General features: G+C 39.5%; 1 protein-coding gene across 1 annotated transcript in view; it reads right to left on the reverse strand.

The window, feature by feature from the left end:
- The window catches only part of TNFSF4 (TNF superfamily member 4), a 28,022-nt gene extending 3,286 nt beyond the window's left edge, over positions 1 to 24,736 (reverse strand). The window contains exons 1-2 of the mRNA XM_006734897.3: positions 23,763 to 24,736; positions 1,155 to 1,203 (exon numbers count right to left, since the gene is read on the reverse strand). Coding sequence (XP_006734960.1) covers positions 1,155 to 1,203; positions 23,763 to 23,915 — 202 coding nt within the window. The 5' untranslated portion in view covers positions 23,916 to 24,736. The remainder of the gene's footprint in view (positions 1 to 1,154; positions 1,204 to 23,762) is intronic.
- Positions 24,737 to 27,711: the final 2,975 nt, after the last annotated feature.

Consider the following 27,711-nt stretch of genomic DNA (forward strand, 5'->3'; position numbering starts at 1 on the left):
GAGACTAGGGGAAGGTTAGCAGGAATGCCCCTTGCCCAGATCCTGCACACCACCTTCACACAAAGCTTGTTAATGCTTCTAAATCCTCTCTCCACCTGTCCATGAAATGCAAATTTTTCATATGCTTTGGGACTGGACTTCTCAACAGCATTTATTACTGGCCTTTGCTAGAAGTCACTTAAGCTTAATAATGCAGTTATACACAGAATGTCTGTGGGCTCAGTTCTGCTCAGTAAGATGCAGGTGGAAGAGCTTAAGAACACAGACCTGCTTCTCCATTTTACCTTATTACTAGTTTTTCCTGGAAAATGCCTTGGGAAGAGTTGCTACCACAGAAAAAAATATGAGGGGTGACGGAGGACACAGATTAATGGCTTTGGTAGTTTCGTATAAGGCCATTCCAAGTGTAAGGCAAAAAGACTAAATAATTCTTATTTCTACCTCACAATATCCCGAATGGCCAAGCAACCATATCTCAGATTCCCCATTTTGGCCCATGTCCCTTAGTTATAGGAAACAACAGGTCTCCACTACTCGGCATAATTCAGTTAATTCTTACTTTGCGCCAGGCCCAGGGGGGATAGTCTGAATTGAAAATGAGGGCCATTGATGGAAGGCAAGATATACTTCCCTTCAGGCTCAGAAGAATTTAATAAACAAATGAATATCCATATAGAAACTACTGGTTATTGTCCTAATATTAATCATGGATCCAAATAACGCTATCCTGGTAGTTAGAGGATTACCTTGTCTTCATATCCGAGACCCCCCCCACTCTCATTAAGATAAAATCTTGTCCTATAATCGATTTAGTGGGAAATGATGTGTCATACAGTCAGACAGCCTTGTAAGAAGTAAAGCCTTAGTTTCCTTACCTAAAAAATGAGAATAATTCCTACTCAGAGGATTCCTGGAAGGATTAAGAGAGGCATATAAAGTGATTAATACAGTGACAAACACATATTTGGTAACTAATTACAACCTTGTCTTCTTTATACACCTTCTTTGTGCCTAATGAAAACAGCATGCAGGCTCTAACAATTGCAGGATTTCGTGCTTCCCAAAGGGTAGGGAGAGATTCTGTTTTCTGAAAGAAATTAAGAGACTAGAAGGAAGGTTCTTTTAAAAACATAAATCAACTGAACAATACTTACTGGTAAATTGTACTCTGATACTTTGAATTGGAGGATACTGAGGTGGCACCTGAAGAAGGAAAAAGGATATATTTTTAGGGGAAAAAAAAGTGAGCAAATGAAATTGACAAGTCATATCCTATGAAGCAAAAATGCAGGACTATAGAAGGAATGACTTGACAAGACACTTCGTGTTTTCTACAAAGATTAGACCCAGACTTTCTACTGCCCCCTTGCTTTTCCATAACATCTCCTAAGATAAATTAGGAGTATTCTGCTCTGTCATGGGGGACATCTAAGATCTGTCCCCATTTCTGCCAAACTCTTCTCTGGTATATTATTTTGGCTCTCTGAGCCCCACTTTCCCACTTTAGATAATGGAGCATTTAATAGCCATCTTAAGAAATCCATTCAGTCATAGAGATCCCCTCATGAAGAAGGCTGGGACCAATCAATCCATCATGGCCACAAACTCCTAGAATGTACTGAGAGTGAATTCTGGAAGCTTCCTGGCTGCTTGTTCTTTCACTGCATGCAACACAGGAGTAAGATTGTACTATTTGCAGGTCACACGGGCAATAGAAACTGTTCTAATCATTCAGAGTTCAGTAGATTTGAGTGTATATATTTCTAACGTTGTCTCTTTCTCTTTTGTTTAATGACTTGAAAAATACAACTTGAATCAAGTGAGTACTCAACAGCAAGAGAGAAGTAAAATAATAAAGAAAAGAAGCCTGATAAATAAAATATCTATAGTAATTTAATGGTTAAAAGAACAAAGCAGTTCAATATGGAGCAAATTCCAAAATATATGAAGTGCAAAAAAAAAAAAAAGGCAGAATCATATATAAAGTATATCACCATTCATGTTAAAAAATATTAATAATGCATGTATGGGCATTGACTATATCTGAAGGAATACTCAGAAAACAGGTCATAAATATTACCTCTGGAAAATGGAATTGGAAGCCTAAGGTCAGGAGTGGAAGGACACTTACTTTTCACAGTCTACTTTTTCATATTTTTAAATTTTTTTACCACATGCTTGTGTTACTCACTAAAAAAGGAAATCAAAACCAAAACCAAAACCAAAAAACACCACCTATTACTCTTGCCATGAACAACATCTCTTCTCACAGATTATTTTGGCAAGACATTCTGATCAAAGGTATGGGGAGGGATTTGTTTTCATACCCTGGGGTGTGGAATCCCTGCTTCCCACTCTCCTGGCACACTAGGGGCTGCAGTCAAGTGGATTCCACTGAGACTGCCCACATGGATGAGGAATCCCCTACTTCCCTTCTAAGTCAAATCACAAGCCTTATACCAAGCTGAAACCAACAGGCTACATAGGAAGAAGGGAGAGTCTTTCTGAGGCCTCCCAGTGGGTGGACCTCAGAGGCAATTTTAATTCAGTGGTGAGCACATGGACAGAGGTGTTGACTTGGGATGACTTGAGAGCTTGAGAGTCTGTGGTTCTCTCCCCTCTGTGAACTGTTTGTGACAGCTGAATTAGTGACCTTCGTGCTTAAGGCAATGTTCGGGAAGAGGGCCTTTCAAAGGGCATATTACACTATCACCATAATCCCCTGGGTAAATAAATGCCCCCACTACTCTCCAGCTGGTTGGTCCCAGCATGAGTGGCCACATTATTTAAAATCAGAAGCAGCCTGTGGAGTAGCACAAAGAGCACAGGTTTCAGCACACGGCAACGTCAGTGTTAATGTCAGCCAGGCAGGTTTGGTGTCATCTTGGGCAAATCTCATAACTTCCCTAGAAGTCAAGTTTTTCATCTTTAAAAATTACCAGAAGATCACAGGCATCCCTTCCATCATTAACTGTCCAAGATTTGGATTTTAAAAGTTGCAATTCTAAGTCAATTTTAATAAAAGAAAAAACACGAAACCTCTTCATCCAAATTTACATCCAGCTCTCAGATCTAAAAGTCCTCATGATTTAATTTGACTGACTCTGCAAAATCTCTAAAAGGTCCCTGCAAATCAAAGAAATTGCTGAATGTTTTGAAGTACCCTGGTGAAGTAGGTTGGTAGTAACCAAGAGGACATTCTCTGAGACCGCAATGCTGAGAGGCAGCAAAGAAAGCACACATGACTTCCTCTCTAGGGTAGATCTAACAGAACTCGACTCAGGCTTCCTGTTCCTTCTCCTAAAGATTGCCCAGTATTAGACATTTACATATTCTCAGAAGTCTCTTGCTAGCATCAATACCATCAAATCCAGGTAATGTTGTGAAATAAAATAAGATGTTCCTTCCTTTCTCTTGCTCCCTGCCTTTTCACAACTTTTCCCTTCATCCTCCATATTTGACTACTTCACACTCACTACCCCACGGCCCTGAAACCCTTCCACAGTGCCCAGTTCAAGCCCCTCCATGGCCTGGCTCCAACCTCCTTGTCAAGTTTTATTGCCACACATATCCTGTCTGTGTCTTATGTTCTAGCCAACTGTTTTCTCAAATGTTTTTGCCCTTGACTAGAGCCTGGTAAAATGAGACAGAGATCACAGACTTGGGAGTCAGATTCAGTTCAAATTGTGACTTATCTAGGTTTGTGCATTTGGAAACTTTATATACTATTTCTTTTTTTTTTTTTTTGATACAAAACAGTACTGTGCATGATCTTTTTTTTTAATTCAAGTTACCAACCTGTTTGTTCCCTGTAGTTAAGAGTCTATTATGGTTTGCCTCCCTCTCTGTTTTTATCTTATTTTATTTTTCCTTCCTTTCCCCTATGTTCATCTGTTTGGTTCCTTAAATTCCACATATGCGTGAAATCATGTGCTTTTTGTCTTTCTCTGACTGACTTATTTCACTTAGCATAATATACTCTAGTTCTATCCATGTTGTTGCAAATGGCAAGATTTCATTTTTTGATGGCTAAGTAATATTCCATTGTGTGTATATATGTGTGTGTGTGTGTGTATACATACCACATCTTCTTTATACATTCATCTGTCAATGGCCATATCAGCTCTTTCCACAGTTTGGCTATTGCAGACATTGCTGCTATGTTAGGGTGCATGTGCCCCTTCAAATCAGCATTTTTGTATCCTTTGGGTAAATACCTAGTACTACAATTGATGGATCATAAGATAGTTCTATTTTTAACTTTTTGAAGAACCTCCATACTGTTTTCCAGAGTGGCTACACCAGTTTACATTTCCACTAACTGTGCAAAGAGTTCCCCTTCCTCCACATCCTTGCCAACATCTGTTGTTTTCTAAGTTGTTAATTTTTAGCCATTCTGACAGGTATGAGGTGGTATCTCATTCTGGTTTTGATTTGTAGTTCCCTGATGGCTAGTGATGTTGACATTTTTTCATGTGTCTGTTAGCCATCTGTATGTCTTCTTTGGAGAAATGTCTGTTCATGTCTTCTGCCCATTTCTTAACTGGATTATTTATTTAGGGGGTGTTGATTTTGATGGGTTCTTTATATATTTTGGATACTAACCCTTTATCACATATGTCATTTGCAAATATCTCTTCCCATTCTGTCGGTTGCCTTTAGTTTTGTTGATTATTTCTTTCACTGTGCAGAAACTTTTTATCTTGTTGGGGTTCCAATAGTTCACTTTTGCCTTTGTTTCCCTTGCTTCTGGTGATGTGTCTAGTAAGAAGTTGCTACGGCCAAAGTCAAAGAGGTTTCTGCCTGTTGTCTCCTTTAGGATTTTGATAGCTTCCTGTCTCACATTTAGGTCTTCCTCCATTTTGAAGTTATTTTTGTGTATGGTATAAGAAAGTGGTCCAGTTTCATTCTTTTTCATGTTGCTGTCCAGTTTTCCCAAAACCATTTTTTGAAGACACTGTCTTTTTTTCCATTGGATATTCTTTCCTGCTTTGTTGGAGATTGGCTGACTATAGAGTTGTGGGTCCATTTCTGGGCTCTCTATTCTCTTCCATTGATCTATGTGTCTGTTTTGTGCCAGTACCATACTGTCTTGATGATTACAGCTTTGTAATACAGCTTGAAGTCTGGGATTGTGATGCCTCCATCTTTGGTCTTCTTTTTCAACATTACTTTGGCTATTTGGGATCTTTTCTGGTTCCATGTAAATTTTAGAATTGTTTGTTCCAGCTCTGTGAAAAATGATGGTATTTTGATAGGGATTGCATTGAATGTGTAGATTGCTTTGGGTAGGATAGACATTTTAACAATATTTGTTATTCCGATCCATGAGCATGGAATGTTTTTCCATTTCTTTGTGTCTTCCTCAATTTCTTTCATGAATGTTCTATAGTTTTCAGAGTGCAGATCTTTTCCCTCTTTGGTTGGGTTTATTCCTAGATTTTTCCTACAATTTTTGGTGCAATTGTAAATGGGATTGATTTTTTTTCCTTTTTTTTTTAAAGATCTTATTTATTTATTTGACAGAGAGACAGCGAGAGAGGGAATACAAGCAGGGGGAGTGGGAGAAGGAGAAGCAGGCTTCCCTTGGAGCAGGGAGCCCGATGTGGGGCTTGATCCCAGGATCCCAGGATAATGACCTGAGCTGAAGGCAGATGCTTAATGACTGAGCCATCCAGCCAGCCATCTGATTGCTGAGGCAAGGACTTCCAGTACTATGTTGAACAATAGTGGTGAGAATGGACATCCCTGTTGTGTTCCTGACCTTAGGGGAAAAGCTCTCAGTTTTTCCCCATTAAGGATGATATTAGCTGTGGGTCTTTTGTATATGGCCTTAATGATGTTATGTTCCATCTATCTCTACTTTCTTGAGGGTTTTTATCAAGAAAAGATGCTGTATTTTGTCAAATGCTTTTTCTGCATCTATTGAGAGGATCATATGGTTCTTGTCCTTTCTTTTACTAATGTGGTGTATCACATTGATTGATTTGTGGATATTGAACCACCCCTACAGCCCAGGAATAAATCCCACTTGATCAGGGTGAAGAATCCTTTTAACATGTTGTTGGATTTGATTAGATAGTATCTTGAGAATTTTTGCATCTATATTCATCAAGGATATTGGTCTGTAATTCTCCTTTTTAGTGGGGTCTTTGTCTGGTTTTGAATTCAAGGTAATGCTGGCCTCCCAGGATGAGTTTGGAAGTTTTCCTTCCCTTTCCATTTTTCGGAACAGCTTCAGAAGAATAGGTATTAATTCTTTAAGTGTTTGGTAGAATTCGCCTGGGGAGCCATCCAGCCCTGGACTCTTGTTTGTTGGAATATTTTTGATTACTGATTCAATTTCTTTGCTGGTTATGGGTCTGTTCAAATTTTCTATTTCTTCCTGTTTCAGTTTTGATAATTTATATGTTTCTAGGAATTTATGTATTCCTTCCAGATTGCCCAATTTTTTGGCATGTAATTGCTCATAATATTCTATTATAATTGTTTGTGTTTCTGCAGTGTTGGTTGTGATCTCTCTTCTTTCATTCATGATTTTATTTACTTGGGTCCTTTCTCTTTTCTTTTTGATAAGTCTGGCTAGGGGTTTATTAATTTTGTTAATTCCTTCAAAGAACCAGCTCCTAGTTTTATTGATCTCTTCTACTGTTTTTTTTTTTTTTAATTTCTGTATCATTTATTTCTGCTCTAATCTTAACTATTTCCCTTCTTCTGCTGGTTTTAGGCTTTATTTGCTGTTCTTTTTCTCGGTCCTTTTGGTGTAGGTTAGGTTGTGTATTTGAGACTTTTCTTCCTTCTTGTGGAAGGCCTGTATTGCTATACACTTCCCTCTTCTGACCCTCTTTGCTGCGTCCCAAAGGTTTTGGACTGTCGTGTTTTCATTTTCATTAGCTTCCTTGTATTTTTTTATTTCTTCTTTAATTTTTCTGATTAACCCATTCATTCTTTAGTAGGATTTCTTTAACCTCCATGTATTGGCAGTCTTTCCAATTTTTTTCTTGTGGTTGTCTTCAAGTTTCATAGTGTTGTGGTCTGAAAATATTCATGGAGTGATCTCAATCTTTTTGTACTGGTTGAGACCTGATTTGTGACCCAGTATGTGATCTATTCTGGAGAATGTTCCATGTGCACTTGAAAAGAATGTGTATTCTGCTGCTTTAGAATGAAATTCTCTGAATATATCTAATCTACTGTGTCCATCTAATCCACTGTGTCTTTCAAAGCCGTTGTTTCCTTGTTGATCTTCTGCTTAGATGATCTGTCCATTGCTGTGAGTAGGGCATTAAAGTCCCCTGCTATTATTGTATTATTATCAATGAGTTTCTTTAAGTTTGTTATTAATTGATTTGTATATTTGGCTGCTCCCAATTTGGGGTCATAAGTATTTACAATTGTTAGATCTTCTTGTTGGATAGACCCCTTTATTATAATATAGTACCCTTCTTCATCTTTATTACAGTATTTTGTTTAAAATCTAGTTTGTCTGATATAAGTATGGCTACTCCAGCTTTCTCTTGATGTCCATTAGCATGATAGATGGTTCTCCACCCCCTCACTTTCAATCTGGAGGTGTCTTTGGGTCTAAAATGAGTCTCTTATAAGCAGCATATCGATGGGTCTTTTTTTTTTTAATCCATTCTGATACCCTATGTCTTTTGATTAGAGCATTGAGTGCATTTACATTCAGAGTAATTAGTGATATGAATTTAGTGCCATTGTGTTACTTATAAAGTCACTATTCCTATAGATTGTCTCTGTTCCTTTCTAGTCTTTGTTGCTTTTGGTATCTCCCACTCAATGGGTCCCCTTTAATATTTTTTGCAGAGCTGGGAGTTCACAAACTCCTTTACTTCTTAATTGTCTTGGGGACTATATTTCCTTCTCTTCTGAATGACAGCCTTGCTAGATAAGTATTCTTACCTGCATATTTTTCTCATTCAGCACAATTGAATATATCATGCCATTTTCTTCTGGCCTGTCATATTTCTGTGGACAGATCTGCTTCTAACCTTATGTTTCTACCTTTGTAGGTTAAGGACCCTGCTATCAGAATTCTCTCTTTATCTTTGTATTTTGCAAGTGTCATGGTGACCTGTTTTTGCTGATTTTGAGGGGAGTTCTCTGTGCCTATTGGACTTGAGTGCCTGTTTCCTTCTGCAGATTAGGGAAGTTCTCAGCTATGATTTGTTCAAATATAGCTTTTTCTCACTCTTCTTCTTCTTCTGGGACTCCTATGATACAGATATTATTGCACTTTGTGGAATAGCTGAGTTCCCTACATCTATATTCATGATCTAATAGTTTTTTTTCCCCCTCCTCTTTTCAGCATCATTATTCTCCATAATTTTATCTTCTATATCACCTATTGGTTCTTCTGGTTCTTCTACCTTCATGTGATTACATCCAGTCTATTTTTTATCTCAGTTATAGCATTTTTTATTTCAGTCTGACTAGTTTCTAGGTCTTTAATCTCTGTAGCCAGGGTTTATCTGGTGTCTTCTATGCTTCTTTCAAGCCCAGCTAGTATTCTTATGACTGTCATTCTAAATTCTTGTTCAGATATATTACTTATATCTCTTTTGAGCAAATCCCTGGCTGTGATTGATTTCTTCTTCATCTTTCTTTTGGGGAGAATTCCTCCATCTTGTCATTATGTCTAAGTTTCTGTCTTTTGTGTGTTATGAAAGCTTGTTATGTTTATTGTTCCTGAGAGTAATACTATAATACTATAATAGTAATACTATATTAAGATGTCATACACTGTCCATGGCCTGCACTTCAGGAAGTGTTTCTGGTGTATGCTGTGTGCCTTCTGCTGTTGTGTTTGGCTGCTCTTTCCTACAGGTCAGTCCTCTGTAGAGTTCCTCCTTGCTTGCAGTGGGAAGTATTTGATATTTAGACCTTTAACTAAATGTGCTTTGATTTGTTTGTTAAGATAAGCCTGATTAAAAAAAAAAAAAAACAAAAAAACCCTGATCCAAGAAAAGAGAAAAGGAAAGGGAACAAGAAAGCAAACAAACAAAAAAGTATAAGCCTGATTCCCAAGAAAAAGAAAGAAAGAAAAAAGAGAGGGAAAAAAAAAGACTGATCCAAAAAATGAGAAAAGGAAACAAACAAACAAGCCAACAAATGAACAAAAAACTATAAGCCTAATGCCAAAGAAAAAGAAAAAAATATTTTTAATTAAAAAAAAAAACTCTTCCTCTTTCCACTGAAATGAAGCTGATGCTTTGGAGCACTCTATGATCAGTAGACTTAGTACATGTGGGAGACCTGTGTTGGTCTGAGGGAGAGGCCCACGGTGCTGATTCACAGCCAGACTTGCCCTAATAAAGATACCCCGTGAGGTACAGGTGGGTGTGGCTCTGTGTAAGTGACTCCAGCCTCTACTGGAGGTGCTATGTTTTGTGCTAAAGTCCAACCAGGCTGGGGGGTGTGGGTGAATGTGGAAGATGGCATTACCCTACCCTCTTGTCCCAGGGAGGGAAACTTACAGCTGCCGCTGCTCAGGAGGCCCTCACAGAAAAGTGATCAATCTCCTCTTCTGTGTCCCAAGCTTTCGTCAGATCCCTGCCCTCAACAAGTCTGTGCCCAGCCATCAGCATGCCCAGGGTCAGAGTTCTCCTGTGTTTTGTATCTGGCCAGTAGCTGGGACTCAAAACAACAAATCCTAAAGTACCTGGCAGGGTGCGGACCCACTCCCTTCCTCTGGAGGAGCACCTCACAGTGCAGCACTGTGCACCTTTCTGTCCCAGAAAAACAGTCTGGAAACATTATATATTATTTCTGAGCATTCGTTTTCAGCTTTATGAAAATAAGGCATAATATTACTATTGGAATATTCCAGATGATTATGAAGTTTAAGTAAGATAACATGTGAACGCGCCCAGCAGTTAGTCTGGCAAGCATTCGAAAAATACTTTCTTTGTTGTCTCCGCCAAGAATGTCCCTCCATCTGTGTCTACTCATTAAAACATCAACACCTTCAAGGCCTAAATCAGATTCCTGATTTTTGGCTTCTGCACTCCCATAGCAAGTATTTAAAGTCACTGTATTCACATGGATGTTTATAGCAGCTCTGTTCATTATTGTCGAAACTTGGAAGCAGCTAAGATGTTCTTCAGTAAATGAATGGATAAACAAACTGTGATACATCCAGCCACTGCACTTTCAGTGCTAAAAAGAAATGAGCCATCAAACCATGGAAAGAGATGGAGGAATCTTAAATACGTATTACTAAGTGAAAGAAGCCAATCTGAACAGGCTACAAACTATATGATTCTAAATATCTAACATTCTGAAAAAGACAAAACCACAGAGACAAAGATCAGTGATTGCCAGGAGTTAGGGAGGAGGGAGAGATGAATAAATAGAGTACAAAAGTTTTAGAGTAGTGAAACTATTCTTCATGATACTGTAATGGTGGGTACATGCCATTATTCAGTTGTTAAAACCCATAAAATGTACAACACCAAGAGTGGATCCTAATATTAAAATAAATAAATAAATAAATAAATAAAACAAAAACACTCCATTGACTTCCATTCTATCACCGTTGGATATAAGTCTCATTTGCTCTAGAAGACTATTTAAGTCTGGTGAATGGTACTACCTTCTGATTTTCAGTTTTTTCATCTATAAAATGGAAATGGTAAAATCTATATGTTAAAGGGTTGTTGTGAGATTGAATGAGCTAATGTTTTGTGAATTTTCAGCATGTGTCCTGGAACAGTGAAAGGACTTGACAAATGTCAGCTATTATTCCTGGACGCACATGGAAGACAAAATCCATATCATGTTCTTAATTTATTCCATGCAACATTACTCAAGCTCAAGCCTCATATATGACTACAGAATGAAGGAATTAATAAAATAATGAATAAAGACTAACAAAATCCCTGAAATATTAGCTCTCTGGCTCTCTGTAGCCCAAAGAAACAGTACAAAAGGATCTGGGCTTCATGAGAAAGATTACCAGAAAACAATCAGAAGATACTTATTTTACCCACATGCAAATAAACATGGTCTTTTTAATACCAAGAAAAGCAAAATCCTCAGGTCCTCTCCAAATACTAAAAAAAAATGGGAAAATATCAAAGGTCCCAGAGAGCTTCCATGTAAGAACAAGCTATAGAATAAAGCTTCTTCAATCTGGAAAGTCTGAAGAGCCCACATCATTCTCAAAGGTGAAATACAAACTCCTATAAGGCAAGCACATCAGAAAAAGTATAGTCCTGATGTTTGAATGAAGCAGTCTCAGAAGCATGAGTATAAAAGAAATCATCTCCTTGATGCAAATAAGAAATGTTTTTTCTACTGAATTATTTGGTGGTTTGACACAGCATCAACAATTACTGAGTATCTGTTGTATGGCAGGCATTAGATTCAGCTCTGAAAACACAAAGGAATAGAACAGACAATTCTTATTTTGACAAACTCATATGCCAGTTGAGGAAATAAAACCCTCCCTCTATATAAAACCTTTGGTAAATGTCAATAGACAGTGTATGCCATAAGGTTCCAGAGAACAGAAAAATCACTGCAGGCTTTGGCAGCTCAAGGAGGAAAGAGCTGGACAGAGGCCTTGAAAGAGAGAAAAGAACCAGATAAGCAAAAGACATTCTATGGAAGAAAGGTCTAGAAATGAGAGCATTCTTGGTATTCAAGAAAAAGAGTAAAAATTCATTAAGAACTTACAACATGCCATGAACTAGGTTATACTTTCTCAGATTCATTACCTCATTTGCTGTGTAAAACAATCCTAGTATGTATGAATAATAACTACCCATGTTTTGCAGATAGGAAAATGAGAATCAGTGCTGTTAAGAACTTGCTCATGAATAAACAGGTATTAACTTGAGTTTGGTTGAACTCCAAGTTCCTGATAATAAACCTTCTCTTATACTATCTTAAGAGTAAAAAAAAAAAGCCCTATGAAAACATTTGTCTGATGGTCCAAGATTAATCTGAATTATTTTCATCATCAATACTGATCAGGATTAATATATTAGGTTTTAGATAGTTGTTAAAATAGTCAGATATATCTCAAAATATCCAGAAGTTCTTCAGCCAACTCCACAAGGTTGTCTGCATAGTACAGGTTGGCAAAACTTTTAGCTCAGCTCTGATTAGGTACAATTGTCCTGGCAAGGAGCAGCAGGCCAATGAATAAGTATAAAATAGGCAGCAAGCAGGTGCTGCAAAGAAGAGCCAGAATCAGGTCCTTTCCTGACCTCTCTTAGCATCTTGAGCACTGACTTGTCCAAGAACATGGATGGAAAATGTCTGATGTCTAGTGTTTACCTAGCAGTCTGTACCATGTTCCCAAAAATGTGATGCTTATTTAAAGAGCTCATCTTGGGCGCCTGGGTGACTCAGTCTTTTAAGCGTCTGCCTTTGGCTCAGGTCATGATCCCAGGGTCCTGGGATCAAGTCCCACATTGGGCTCCCTGCTCAGCAGGGAGTCTGCTTCTCCCTCTGACTGTCCCCCCCTCTTGTGCTCTCTCTCTCTCTGAAATAAATAAATAAAATCTTATAAATAAATAAATAAAATAAAGAGCTCATCTTTGGAGAGTGTGAGTTTCTAATTCTGATTCATTGGGATGTGGCATGAGGCTGCCAACTTTATACTCATTTGGCAATTGTCCTGGAGAAGGACATCCTGGAAGGAGGGAATGACACTCATCAAATATGAAAGCAGGAAGTGGGCTCTGCATTCACTCTGTGGGTCTTGTCCTTCCTCACTTGATATCAGGATAGTGTCAAGATCTTACGTGGGAGTGTACTGGGGTGTGAATCAGTGTTGGATGGTGGGGAAACAGATCTTTGATGGGGACTCCCCAGTTCACCATGCCACTTCCACTGGGATGTGAACTACTCCTTCCCCCACCTTGGGCTTCATGTCAATAGAAGAGACCTGAGAGGGGCGCCTGGGTGGCTCAGTCATTAAGCGTCTGCCTTCGGCTCAGGTCATGATTCCAGGGTCCTGGGATCGAGCCCCGCATCGGGCTCCCTGCTCGGCGGGAAGCCTGCTTCTCCCTCTCCCACTCCCCCTACTTGTGTTCCCCTCTCTCGCTGTGTCTCTCTCTATCAAATAAATAAAATCTTTAAAAAAAAAAAAAAAAAAGAAGAGACCTGAGAGATCATGAAAGCACAACCTCACAAGCTGTCAGGATATGTCTCAAAGAGCCTCTGAAAAGAAAGATGGAATTTTCCATACTTAACTCATTATAATAGGCTGGGAAAGTAGACTCTCATCCTGGTGCATTTAATGTGTACTCAGGGGAAACAGCCTCCTTGCAAAGGGCCCACCTCTTATCAGGGAAATTCACAAGCCCACTCAAAAAATAAAAAAGGGAAGAACAGGCAAAAACTGGTTCTTTGGCCAGAGAGGCTTTTCTATTCAGAAAACCTTATCCAAAAAGGTATATTTCTTAAAGATGAAAATGTGTGGCTTTGAAAACCTCTTTGAATAATCTTTTGTGATTTAATGAACACAAAGAAAATCCATTTTAATTTCATCCGAACTCTCTTTCTCCATTCCCATGGCTGCCAGCACCGTTTTGCTGTAATCTTTCTCTTAATGTTTCTTCTCCTCTCTACTACACAGCCCATATGATATCCTAAATGTAGCCTGCACTCTCTAACTACTTCCACTCTTCCTGCCAAATTTAATTAGTAATGGATATCCCTCAAAGAGGCACTTTCTACTGACCCTGTCCTCTCTATCTCAGAGAACAAGAACTGTGGTTTCATTGTCCTGAATGCTTAGCAATTAACAAATTCCTAAAAGGAATCTAGGTATTCAGGTAAACAACCAAATGAAGAAGCAAAAGCATCCATATGACATGAGCACACTTTCAAAATTATATGATTGACCTAATGCAACCAGTTCTTTATATCCTCAAGGGAAAGATTTTCTTATATCTGGGTTTCCCTTTCCACATTAACTGGGGAAGTCCTCAAAATACACTGACAGAGGGGTCTGCCAACTTATTTCCAAGAACTCCCTTTTCACCTCAATGGTTTAGTCTCCACCATAATATCCTTGTAGCAGGTTAGTCTCTAAGCAACTGGAAGGGTCAGTTTACAATGTACCCACTGCATTATCATAAGTCTTACAATGCCTCAAACATAATGGCATAGTAAATAAATGTTTACTGAGCTAAGGTGGAACTTAGCCCCTTAGACTATGCCCAGACCTTAGCTAGTGACTCCATAATCACATAATATCTGACACAGGCTCTAGCCAACACTATGCATAGCTCAAGGTTTTTTGAAATTGCCCTGTTCATCCTTGAGTACAAAGGGAGTTGCAAAATTATTACAATCAATATCTTTCTATTTGAAGTCACTCATTTCCCATTTCACCTGCTGTACAAAAAGGAAGGACCATTGCTTTGGGAGGGCAACATAGTAGAGCAGATAAGGCATTGGTCTGGGAATAGGAACACCTGGGTCTGGTCTTAAGCTAGAATAAGTCCTTTCCCTTCCTCAGTTTCTAATTTCTTCATCTTGATGTCCAACCTCAGTTACACTGGGGTAGAATAAGCCATATGAAATAAGAAGTACTTATTCACACTGTGGACTAAGCAATGCCTACAGACTCCTCCGTGTCAGAGAGTAGGCAAATCACAACATTCAAAAGAGAAATCCCAAGAGACTGGGTGGTAAGAAGACCTTCTGAACAGAAGATCTTTTCAACACAGTAAATCCTTCTACTGTAAAAAAAAAGCAGCAGGCCTCCTCCCCAAGTGGCTCCCTCTGATGGTTAGTGAACAATCAAAAATATCTCTAGTGTTGTTTGTGCAGTGAAGCTCTTAGCCTCATTTGCATGATCCTAAATAATCCTCAACCTGAATTCTGGTGCAAACTGAGATTGGTGACTGGAAAAATCATCAGTGGGATGATGATGGTGGTGACAATGACAATGAAATTTTAAACTAAAGCCTTCCTAAGGTGTGGTATAAAGATAGATAGGTAGATGATAGATAGATAGATGATAGATCGATAGATGATAGATGACAGATAGATGATAGATGGATAGATAGATGATAGATAGATGATAGATGATAGAATCATAAGCATAGGCACAGATGTAGATAGTGGAATATTATGCAGCCATAAAAAAAATCTGGGGCACCTGTGTGGCTTAGTCAGTTATGCGTCTGCCTTCAGCTCAGGTCATGATCTCAGGGTCCTGGGATGGAGCCCCACCTCAGGCTCTCTGCTCAGTGGGGAGTCTGCTTCTCCCTCTCACTCTCTCTCTGTGTTTCCTCTCTCTCTCTCAAATAAATAAATAAAATCTTTTTAAAAAAGGATTAAATCTTGCATTTGCAACAACATGGATATACCTAGAGGGTATTATGCTAAGTGAAATAAGACAGACAGAGAAAGACAAATACCATGTAATTTTACTCATATGTGGAATCTAAAGAACAAAACAAATGAATAAACAAAAGCAGAATCAGACCAATAAATACAGAGAACAAATTGATAGATGTGGGGGGATGGGAAAAAGGAGTGAAGGGGAGTGAGAGGTGCAGGCTTCCAGTTACGGAATGAACAAGTCACGGGAATAAAAGGTACAGCATAGGAAATATAGTCAATGATGTTGTAATAGCATTGTTTGGGGACAGGTGGTGAGCATAGCAAATGTATAGAGAAGTTGAATCACTATGTTGTACACCTGAAACGAATGTAACATTGTGTGTCAACTACACTCAAATTAAAAATTAAAAAAAAAAAAAGAAAACTAGAGCCTTTCTGATAATGAGTGGAAGAGAAACAAAGCACCTAATGCAAAAGAAAAGTATGCTTGCTTTACAATCCCAGTCAAGAAACTAGATATGGAAGCAGGTAGGTAGTTTTCTGTGAAACTTCTTAGTGAAGCTTCTTACTGTACCCTACTTGGTTATCCAGTACTTCTCATACACTGCGCGATTGCTTCTTTAACTGTCTTGTTTCCCCGCTGTGTTGGAAACTCTGGGAGGGCAAGGAAGACCTTATGATGCACACCGCTGCTTCCTCAGTGTCTGACAGGTAACTGTTACTCCATAGATAAATAAGTGAATAAGTAGTTTGTAATGAGTTGAATAAGTGCCCCCCCATTCATGTCCACCTGGAACCTCAGAAAGTGACTTCATTTGGAAATAGGGTCTTTGTAGATGTAATTACTTAAGTTAACATGAGGCCAACTAGGTCAGGGTGGGCCCTAAATCCAATATGACTGGTGTCCTTAAAGCAAGAAGAGAGGACACATTGATACACACAGGGAGATGATCAGGCAAAGATGGAGGCAGAGCTTGGGGTAAAGCAACTACAAGCCAAGGAACACCAAAGACTGCCAGGAGCCACCGGAAGCCAGAAAGAGGCAAGGAGGGATTCTTCCTGAGAACCTTCACAGGGAGCATGGCCTGGCCAACACTTTGATTTTGAACTTCTACCCTCCAGAACTGTGAGAGAACAAATTTCTATTGTTTTAAGACACCCAGTTTATGGTAATTTATTATGGCCACCCTAAAAAACTAATACATCGTGTGAGCAAATCACACTATCACATTAAAGTAAATCTTTGATTCCCTCTGAGCAGAGAGCCAGATGCGCAGGGACTCTGATGTGGGGCTCAATCCCAGGACCCTGAGATCATGACATGAGCCAAAGGCAGATGCTTAACTGACTGAGCCACCCAGGCGCCCCACCCCACCGGTCTTAATTTTTAACCCTGACTTTTCTACATAAACCTAGGCAAGTCTCCCATGCCTCAAATTTCCTCGTTGCAAAACTGAACACAAATATCCATCTAACTTTCTCCAAAGTTGTAGTGAATTAGACAGGACAAAAGTAGGGAAAAGATCTGCAAAAATGAGGGGGTGTTATTGCAAGTAACAGCAGGAGTGGTACCCCTCATCCCTCCAAAAAGAGCTTTGAGTTCCCAGTCTTCATCATACCAGATACAGACAGGGTCAGGTTAAGAACTTTCAGGGTGTTGGAAGCTGAAAACATTAAGCACCCAACACACAAATAATTCAAAATATATTTTGTATTACTGAACTGTAAAATGTGTTTTACAACTTATTTTATAACCCAACAGGTTTTTATATTTGCCCTTAATGACTGTTTTGCTGCTTGCTTATAATGTTTTGTGATATTGTTTTCATCCAGATCTTTGATGGTTTCTGTGATTCTCTAGGACCATGCCCTAGCTCTAGCTACAGGAAAGCCCAGCTCTGAGGGTCCAACATTTAAACTCATGGGACCCTCACTTCCCCACAGATACAGGGCAACACTTTGGGAATGATGGTTTATTATTTACTTATTACATTAGTGTTGGGAACATTAAAGTTGAGCCTATTTGTCCATTTTTCTGTCAGAGTGTGTTCTTAAGTGATGTTTACATGTTATCAAAGCTAGACAAATTTATACAAATTCATAACCCACCTAAGGTACATTTTAGAATGAAAGGTCTCTGAAAGGAAAAATAATTTTTAATTATGCTAGTCAGATCCCCAATGTTTCCAGTATTGTGAACAAGACGACATGCCTTTTCTAGACATAATTTTCTACCTGATTTGGCAAACAAGTCATTACAGAATTGGATGAACTATATCAAAGTGGGGGGGGGGAGATGGAACAGGCCATGGTCTAAGTGTGTAATTTAGGTCTCCAAACCATTTTCAGACACTAACCCTAATAACACGGTATACCTTCATAAATTCTCCCCTTCACTCTTCCTTTCTTCTTTAACGCAGTCATGAGCTCTTAGAAATCTACGTTCAAAAATGCTATAATTATTACAAGGATTTGTTTGTCTGTTTTTAATCCTAAAAATTTCAGTAACAAAGTCAAGCTTCATGAAGTTAAGGTTAACCTTAACTATGGTATGCTTTCTGAGGATTGACTTACGGGGTGTTTGTCCATGTGATAGGTGCCACAAAGTAAACATTTCAGTGGTCCTCTGCCTATGGAAGCATGTTCACGAATAATAATCTCAGCACTTACAAAGCTCTGCACCACAACATTCGCTCCTCACAGAAGCCAAGTTCCAATTTTGGAAATGATTAAATGGACACTCTAGGAATTTCACAGAATTTACCCAGGGTCACAAAGTTAGAAGGCTGGACTGAACGAGTCATCTGGTTCCTGGTCCAGGGCACTGTCATCTACACAACTCCAATGGCTCCTTCTGAAGTTTGAGAAGATGTTTTGTAATTTCATATAAGGAAGTGTTTTAATTCTTTCGCTTGAAAAAGTATGGATACCCAAAGTATGGTGACTACAAACAAAACACAGAAGCTATCGGATGTCAGGACCATAGGTTTCACCTGTGACTGGGGAATAACCTTTCTATTCTGTATTTCTGTTGTTTCCTTTAACTCACTAAATATAACCTAAAAACAACATTGTACATGGCTCCTCTAACCTAGCTACCTCCCAATTAACATTGATTTTCCATGAATAAAGAATCCCTGAAGAGGGTGGAAAGCTGCAGTTACTCTAAGAGTAAAGGGCACAAAAGTAGTTGCTATTTAAAGAAATAGAATTGGAAAGGCAGGGTGGTCAACCCTGGGCAAGGCTGGGTCTACTCCATGCTAGTAGCTACGGGCTGAGCTCAGAGAAAAGGAACCAGGAGATTATACTCCTGGGTCTATACCAAGAGCCCTTCTGCTCACTCCCCAAATCTCCTGTGTGTATGTGTTTTTTTCTATATCCATATACATATGTGGCATTTTCCAGCATGATCTCCGTCCAAACTATTCTGTCCTATTTTGAGTACATGGGTCAGAACATGTATCTAAATTTTTTATTTAGAAAATATCATCACTGTGTAAATAGTGAACAATATCAGGCCCCCCGACAGTATTCATTCTCTTAGACATGGATCATCACTTGGCTTCCTGAGGAAAGTTTTCTAATCTTAGCTCCTCAGGAAAAGAGAGTAGGCTCTCTTTAAGAAAAAAAACAAAAACAAAAACAAACAACAACAACAAAAAACAATAAATCTGAGAATGGTTAGTTTTACTGTGGTGCCCCCTAGTGCTGTAAGAGATTTGACTCACTCTCTTATTTGCCAATACATAGACCACAGGAGAGAAGCAAAATTTGGAGAAGCAACAATTTTAGTAATTTGCCCTGTATTCTCTTTTGCATAGAATAAAGTGTGCTCCCTTTGCATGACTCACAAGACCCTTTGTGACCTGCCCCGGCCTAGGTTTTTGGCCTCACCTTTTGCCATTTTCCCCTATGAACACTCAACTTCAACCACTCTGAACAAATTGCGGTTCTACTGAGGAAGCCTTCTGACCCTGTCCAAGGCCACCATCTTTCTTGTCCATTTAAAGAATTTCCACTCCTCTTTCTAATCAGCTGAAGCATTACCTGTTCCTGCAGCTTCTACCATCTCTGAGTTTCTGGGGGTTTATCTGTAAATAGACTATGTCTAATGCCTGCTCAAAAATCCAAAAATTCTGTGTTTTTATCAGTACTTACCCTGAAAACCTGAAAATACTTAATGACAAGTTCAGTTCAACACTTCAGACGTTTCTTTTTAATTCTCACAGAATTGTTTATGAAATGCAAACTCAGATGTATTGGAAATCACTTATTTGCCTGTCATTTAAAAGAAGAATTTCTAAAAAATGTGTTCGATTACATGGGGGACGCATTTAAATTGAGCTAATCTCAGGGTACCTGGGTGGCTCAGCTGTTAAGCGTCTGCCTTCGGTCCGGGTCATGATCCCAGGGTTCCGGGATCAAGCCCCGCATAGGGCTCCCTGCTCCGCGGGAAGCCTGCTTCTCCCTCTCCCACTCCTCCTGCTTGTGTTCCCTCTCTCACTGTGTCAAATAAATAAATAAAATCTTTAAAAAATAAAATAAAAAAATAAATTGAGCTAATCTGAAATAAGACTTCTTCAGGCAAAAACACCTCTTTTTCTTCCTAATTGATACAAATAAAAATCCAAGTTATAGCCTGAAACTTCATCAAGAAACCGAGTTCTAATTCTGGGCATCATTGGTACAGAACCACTCACTCACTTTCCAAGTACCTCTACTTCTGTTCTTCCCAGCAGTAAAAGTGGTAAGAGTATAAATCTTTCACTGTGGGATTTGCTGAAGAATTATCAATAAAAGCCCTCACATATATAAAGTGCTACTGTAAAGATGGTACACATCTTAGAAAAGCCCTGGCTTCAAAAGTCCTGAGACACGTGGATATAATTTTTTTTCTTTTTTGGGAGGGAAAGAGATAGCAAGAGAGCACAAGCGGTGGCGGTGGGGGGGAGGAGATGAGGAGGGGAGAAGACATGGGCTCCATGCCCAAGCAGGGAGCCCAACACGCGGCTTAATCCCAGGACCTTGGGACCATGACCTGAGCCAAAAGCAGACACTTAACCGACTGAGGCACCCTGGCGTCCCACATGGATATAATTTACGAAAGCTTCACACATTACAGGTCAGCTCTTTTCTGCCATTGTTCCCAGCTGACACCACAGGTACAACTAGGAGCCTAATACTTTAAATGGCAGTCCCAATAAATATCCAAACAATGTGTATTGGTTTTGGTGACAGAAACACTCAGTTTTATAACTTGTATCATGGATATTCTTCTAGGGCATCCACTTCTTTCCCCTTTCTAAGTAAGGCATTTAGCTAACCCAGAATAGGTGATATAGATAAATATATGATATTTTATGTATGATATATATATGATTTATATATGATATATAAGTACACATTACAAATATATGTGCAGAGGCGCCTGGGTGACTCAGTCATTAAGCGTCTGCCTTCGGCTCAGGTCATAATCCCAGGATCCTGGGATCACGCCCCGCATCGGGCTCTCTGCTCTGTGGGAAGCCTGCTTCTCTTGCTATCTCTCTCTCTGTCTAATAAATAAAATCTTTAATAAAAAAAATATATATATGTGCAAAATTTATCTCCTCCAGTCCTTTCTTAAGAAGCAGGAAATTCATAAGCTTAGACACAAAAATCTATTTACTTATATTTTGTATTTCTCAAAACCTCACACCCATTCTACAAATATATATATAAACTACATACTCACAGGATATTGAGCTGGAAGAGATCTTTCTGATCATGTGATCCAACTGTCTTGTGTTAAAATGAGTAAATCAAGGCCCAAAGAGGGAAGTTACAGGAGTAGTGGGTAAGACCTATCTTTTTTTCTAGTATCTCAAAAACTAAAACTTCTGCTTTTCACATAAGTAAATACAACTTAACAGAGTTGTGAGAAAACAAAGGTTATTAAATAAATTTGATTGAAGGGAAAGTCTCCTGTCAAATGAAGTTTAATAGTTATATCTGTATTTTTTTTTTTTTTACAGAGCTGTACATGAAGGCAGTTATTTTATAAAGCTAAAAGTTAAATCTAGGAAATAAGGAAAAACCATGATTGTTCTCCAAATATGTTTTCCTACAATAAGAGAGATCCAGTTTAACTGGACAAATGATCAGCATTTCAGCTTAATTTCACCCCTAAGGCACATCACTGGAATATTATGTTTTATAAAAGTAGAGGTTTGATTTATATCACCACCAACCCCATCCTTCGACCAAAATTCCAGTCTTATCAATAAGTTTGGGAAGGCTACCAGTCTATGTCCCTTTTTCAACAGCTACACTACACCCTTCTCTCTCTCTCTCTCTCTCTCTCTCTCTCTCACACACACACACACACACACACTACCACCACCACCATTTGATCAAATTCCAGGGAGAACACACATGACCCATCTATGCTATCCTTCCCCCTAACAGACTACATGAGATTAAATGTAAAGACACATTGTGCTGCCCTGGGTCCTACAACAGTACAAGAAATTATGTTAGCTACAACAGTCTAGCTAAGAAATAAGAAAAAAATTAAAGGTGATGTGAAGTGAAGAATTTCAAATATCTGTGCCAAAAAAATTCTGTACCCCAAGTATATGAGAACACATTTCTTGAGCAAACAGCTCTAACATACCTCCTATGTCTTTGCTTCCATTTCTGTGCCAGGACCAGAGAAAGCTAATTCTCTCCCAGAGATTGGCTCACTGAATTCTAGCATCCTGGAAACCCGCACTTAGCTTTCCCTCCAGGCTCTGTCACAGAGTCACTGAGTGACTTGCCGAAAGGACCCCTCTCCTTCTCAGCATCTCCTAGGTATTAACAGTCTGGGGAGGTCCCGCCACCAGCTGGCTATATATCTGTTTCACCTTTTCGTCTTTCCTGCTCAGAGCCCCAGTGCAATTGTTGAGCCTTGACTGGGGCCATCTGTCCTGTCTTTCTATCACCCCACAGTGTAAGGAAATATGTAACACTGTGGGTTGTCTGAAAAAGCACTCTCAGGGCTCCCAGACCTGGTGAATGCACTCAGCTGTTCTATTTTTGGTCATTCTCTTTGTTTTGTTCTCAGAAAAGCCTAATTCCGGTCTATGTCTTAGGCATCCTGCCATGGACACGTTACTCCCCCCCCTCCCCTCCCCCCTAATTGCCTAATCTAATTTCATCCAAGGGGCTCTGCACAGAGAAGGAAATATGTGACAAGACCAAGAGAGGACTGGCACATTGCTGTGCTCATTGGTCTGCAGACTTGACATGACACCAGCTACACTTGTGGAATTTAGGAACATGAGCCCTCTCTGCGGTACACTGATCACAACCACACTCCCACCAGCCTCTGTGCACCAAAAACCCCTACTTCCTGTAGACAAAGACAAGCCCAGGCATTGGTTAGGACTCTGCTTATCTTATCCTGGTCTAATTTGAGGTACCCAGTCTCTGACATGGCTATCAGAATAAGTTCCCTTTGTCACACCTTTACCAGAGAAAGACTTTTCTAACCTAAAGTGACCTGCCAAGGAAACAAGAATTATCAGACTAGCCCCACCAAGGGCACATGGGAAGACTATACATTTATTTTCTTTTCAGTGGAATCTCCTGCAGCCAAGAACATCCTTAAAGACCTAGTAATGTTTGTAGATATAAACAAGTAAATAAGAAAAAATAATGTAGAAGGAACCAGGACAAAGAGAAGGAAAAAGGGAAAGAATATCTTCATTAAATGGGAGAAATACTTAGAAAAATGATCACCCACTACATAGTGCACTGGAAAAAAAGTGGAAAAAGACAAAGTGATGTCCGTAAGTTGTGACTGGCAGAGAAAGACTGAAAAATAATCTCTGATTAAGTTATCGGTGTATTTGGCCATGTGTGAATACACACTTGAACACACACCTCTCTGCCCTTAAAGTCCATAGGTTAGCTATTTAAAGGACTTAATATTGATACCTTCAGCATTCTTCAAAAAGCAAATCGCCTATGGGGTTTATGAATACAGTGGGAAAGTGGAACTGGTCCATTTCTTATTTCCTTTTTATATAAATTCCCTGATCAGATGCTTGCTAGCAGAATGGGTAAAGCAAGTATATCAGTGACTCCAAGCTTCAAAGTGAGAGCTCATAAAGGAATACCAGGATTCTTGCATTGCAAAAAAAAGAAGAAGAAGAAGAAGAATCCAGAAGCAGTGCCCTTGCCCTACCTACCTCTACTCTGCCCCACCACTGCCACTACTGAAAAGAAGGAAGGAAAGGAGAGACAAGAGGGTGTTTGTCCACACTTTATACAATTGCTGGGGGGGCAGATGAAGGGCAATGAGCAGTTTTGGCACCAGATTATTTCCAAGTGACTGGAGCTGCTGGAGCTGCCATCACCATGAGCTGGAGGAAACAAAGTGCCCACAGGAGCATCCATCTTACCTGGGAAGCATAGAAGTTCAGGCAGATGTAGGTGAAACACAGGAGCAATCCCAGCCCCTGAATTATGGCTGCCACCAGCAATAGCTTGTTCTTCTGGAATCTTCGCCCTGGTGTGTTTCCCACATTCTCATCCAGGGGTTGGACCCCTTCCATCTTCACAGTTGGGATGCAAGGAAGATGAAAACTGTGGTAAAGGGGAGCCTGAGGGGGACTGACCTCTTCTCCACAAAGAAGGAGATGAAGGGAAAACAAAGCTTATCAATCAGAAAATACACAGAGGTCCCAGGACCAGAGATAAGAGGCGATTGAAAGAGCAGAACGCACTCTCTCAGTTTTAACACTGCAGCTTCTGCAGGCAGGCGGGGGAACTTCTTTGTGACTAATCTGAATTTCCCCTTTACTTTCTTTCTTTTTTTTTCCTCTGGGCTAACAGGGAGTTGTTTTTGTAGCATTCCAGTTCTGATTTGAGTGACTGTGAAATGACAGTCATAAAAGTGTGCTAATTTCTTAATTTCTCATTGCACCAGTAACCAAATTGTGGGTCACTTGATAAAGATAAAAATCATCATCCGTTGATGTAGGAGTTCCTGTATCCCTTCCCTGAGGTGTCTTAAGTAAGAGAAGAGATTGGAGGGAAATGTTGGACTTAATTTCTCATCTGCACTTTATTGAGTAACTAAGCATTGAACCGTTGTACAAATATCCATGGATATAAAGAAGCACACACAGACCGTTCTTGAAATGAAAGAGAGAAAAGAAGAAAATGGGATGGTGGTCATGTAACAATAAAGGAGTGAGATCCGGACGCCTGGGTGGCTCAGTTGGTTAAGCGACTGCCTTCGGCTCAGGTCATGATCCTGGAGTCCCTGGATCGAGTCCCGCATCGGGCTCCCTGCTCGGTGGGGAGTCTGCTTCTCCCTCTGACCCTCCCGACCCTCCCCCCTCTCATGCTCTCTCTCTCTCTCAGTCTCTCTCTCAAATAAATAAATAAAATCTTAAAAAAAAAAAAGGAGTGAGATCCTCTGGTTTTAGTACATTGCATTATAATAAATATTGAGCATCTCCTATCGTCAGACACTGTACTAGATAGACAGCCTTACAATCTTTTTCTCCTTTGATCTTTTAAGGCAAATTTAGTAAGCATTTACATGATTAATTTTAAGCATAGCAGAAAAGAAGCAGAAGAGTATCCTGAACTTTTCCCCTTCCTTCCACTTTTCCTTGTCCCCTTACATAATTTTTGTGTGAATGAAGAAATGAATAGATTGAAATAGATTGTTCCTTCCTTTGAGGTCAGAGGCGGGACTCAGAACTTAGAAAATAAGAGTATTCTACCAGTAGATGGACACTACTCACCCTTGAGCACTGAAATAAATGACAAAATGAAATAAATGATGAAATGATTTATAAAGTCAAGTCCAGATTGACAAATATTTACTGGATACATGGTAAACCCAGTGCTGTATGGAAGGACATGGGGATGCTGGGGAGGGGAAGTTTAAGGCAGAATTCTGTTTCTTCTGTGGGCAAGTAGGTCTCTCTAAGCTTCCCATGAGCCATTCAACAGATATTTAAAGAAAGGAGGGAGGAAAGACTATTTTGATATCAATAATATGGATGCTATATCAACTTAATTTTATAGAAAGTGAATATAAGGCATATTCCAAAGAGATATCGTTTGTGGAAAATGGAAAATACTTTTATTATTACAGCATAAATCAAAGAAGATATGAATTAATATCCTCATTATAATCATTATGCCTTGCACTTGGAGAACACTTTGGTCTTCAGAAATTCAAGTTTTTGTCTGGAAGATAAGGTAACACTTTATCATATACTCCAAGCCAAAATTAAAAAGCAAGTTCCAACAATGAATCATGGAACACTACATCTAAAACTAATGATGTAATGTATGAGGATTAACATAACAATAAAAAAAATTTTTTAAAAATTAAAAAAAAAAAAGCAAGTTCCATTGACACTTATTTCTAGCTAGTTATTCCTATGAGCAAAGTATGTGTAACATTGGGCGCCTGGGTGGCTCAGTTGGTTAAGCGACTGCCTTCGGCTCAGGTCATGATCCTGGAGTCCCGGGATCGAGCCCCGCGTCGGGCTCCCTGCTCAGCGGGAAGTCTGCTTCTCCTTCTGACCCTCCTCCGTCTCATGCTCTCTCTCATTCTCTCTCTCGCAAATAAATAAAATCTTAAAAAAAAAAAAAAAAGCATGTGTAACATACAGGGTGTGGAGGGGGGAAAAAATGAAAAAAAAATCAGTGTGTAGAGCCCAATTCTTGTGTAATAGTTGATAGTCATAAACAGATGTTAAAATTGGTAATGACTTACTCATTTATTTTCAAAACCCAATGAAAAGAGTAAAGCCTAAAATACTAAAAGAAACTATAAAGACTAGCTGTAAAAGATCTATGAAAACTATTAATGCTGAAATTATAGAAAATATTTTTAAATGACTGCCAAAAGGATAGAAAAATAAACATTTAGTGTGTGTACTTCTGCCCTGAGCCGTATCTCTTCTCATTATTAACATCGTGGTTTCTATGAAGAAAAACTACAATTACTGTTTTTTGTTATAGACGATGAGAACTATGCAACAGAATAAGCTTCCATTTTTGTGTTGTCCCAAAAGAGCGCGGGGTCGACCATTGCAATGTGTGGGTCTACAGGAGTGCGGCGCACGTCTCACCTCCCTGTCTGGATCTCCAACGTCATATTTTGCCTACTTGTGATGTTTAGGTTAAAGTTCAAGTGATGGTATACATCAAAACATTTCTCTTTTTATTGAACACATTCTCACAGTTTCTTCACATTCTTTGTGGGAAGCAGAGGAATGCACCCAGAAAAAATAAATATAAATTGGCCTGGAAGTTCCAGGCAAGCCCTATTGACAGACTACATCAACATTTCAAAGTTGGGCTGTCCTGGCATTTGGAACAAGTAAAACCACCGTCTGAGACATCGCCGATGGCATTCTATCTCAGGCAAATGGACAGAGTCCTCCAGCTTCAAAGAGGATGTTTTCAAAGAGGTCAAGAATGTTACCTGAATCTCTGTGCTGTTTTGTAAAGCTTCTCGCAGAGATCACACACACAGACCCTCCAGAGCAAGCCAGTCTTGGAAGGAAGCCTCAACTTCATTCCAAGCAATTATCTTCCCATAGATCTTTGACCTCTAAACGAATGGCCATTTCAAGATTACAGAAAAGTATGGAAAATAAAAGGCTTTGACAACTGACAGAATACCTCATGCTTAGAAAGCAGCAAAAACTTTTTAAAAAAATATTTGTTTGGTGTGTGGGGGGTATTTGTTTTGTGTTGTTCTATTTGATTTTTTGGTTTGGTTTGGGGGGAGGGGTATGGTGGTAAAATCTGGCTTTTCATTGGTTTCTAAGTCATTTGTCCACTCAACCAGCATAAGCCGGGTGCCGGCATACTGGTGCTAGGGAAATGACATGAACAAAACACGTTCTTAGTCCTCAAGGAGGTCATAGACAGGAAGGCAGGACAGTCACAGGCGGGAAAGTAAGAGCAGTAATAGCTGGGCAGGGAATGAGGGGAACGCAACATGGTGAAGCTGCTTGTGCTTTGCCCATTTGTGAACTGTGACTAGAGAGGAGGACTGTGAAGGAGAGTGACCGGGGAAGAGGCTTGCAGTCACAAATGGACTTTTGTTCTAAGAACTTTGAACTTTATCCTGAAGGTTTGGGGGAAACAAAGAAAGGTTTGAAGCAGAATGTAATATGGTGACATTTTAGAAAAATATCTCCTTGAGTGAAATAGAAATGGCAGAGCAGGATCAAGGGCACTAGCTGGGGGACTTTTCCAGGGCACCCTGTGGCATCTGAGGAGAAGAGTGTGGTCTGAAGCCACCTCTGCCCTGAGCTGTCCCTGTCCTCCATCCTTGAGTGGAAGGCTTCGCCCTATAGGAAGGGCAGT

Source organism: Leptonychotes weddellii, chromosome 6 (assembly GCF_054177405.1).
Source record: "Leptonychotes weddellii isolate Sample4059 chromosome 6, ASM5417740v2, whole genome shotgun sequence".
Classification (NCBI taxonomy): domain Eukaryota; kingdom Metazoa; phylum Chordata; class Mammalia; order Carnivora; family Phocidae; genus Leptonychotes; species Leptonychotes weddellii.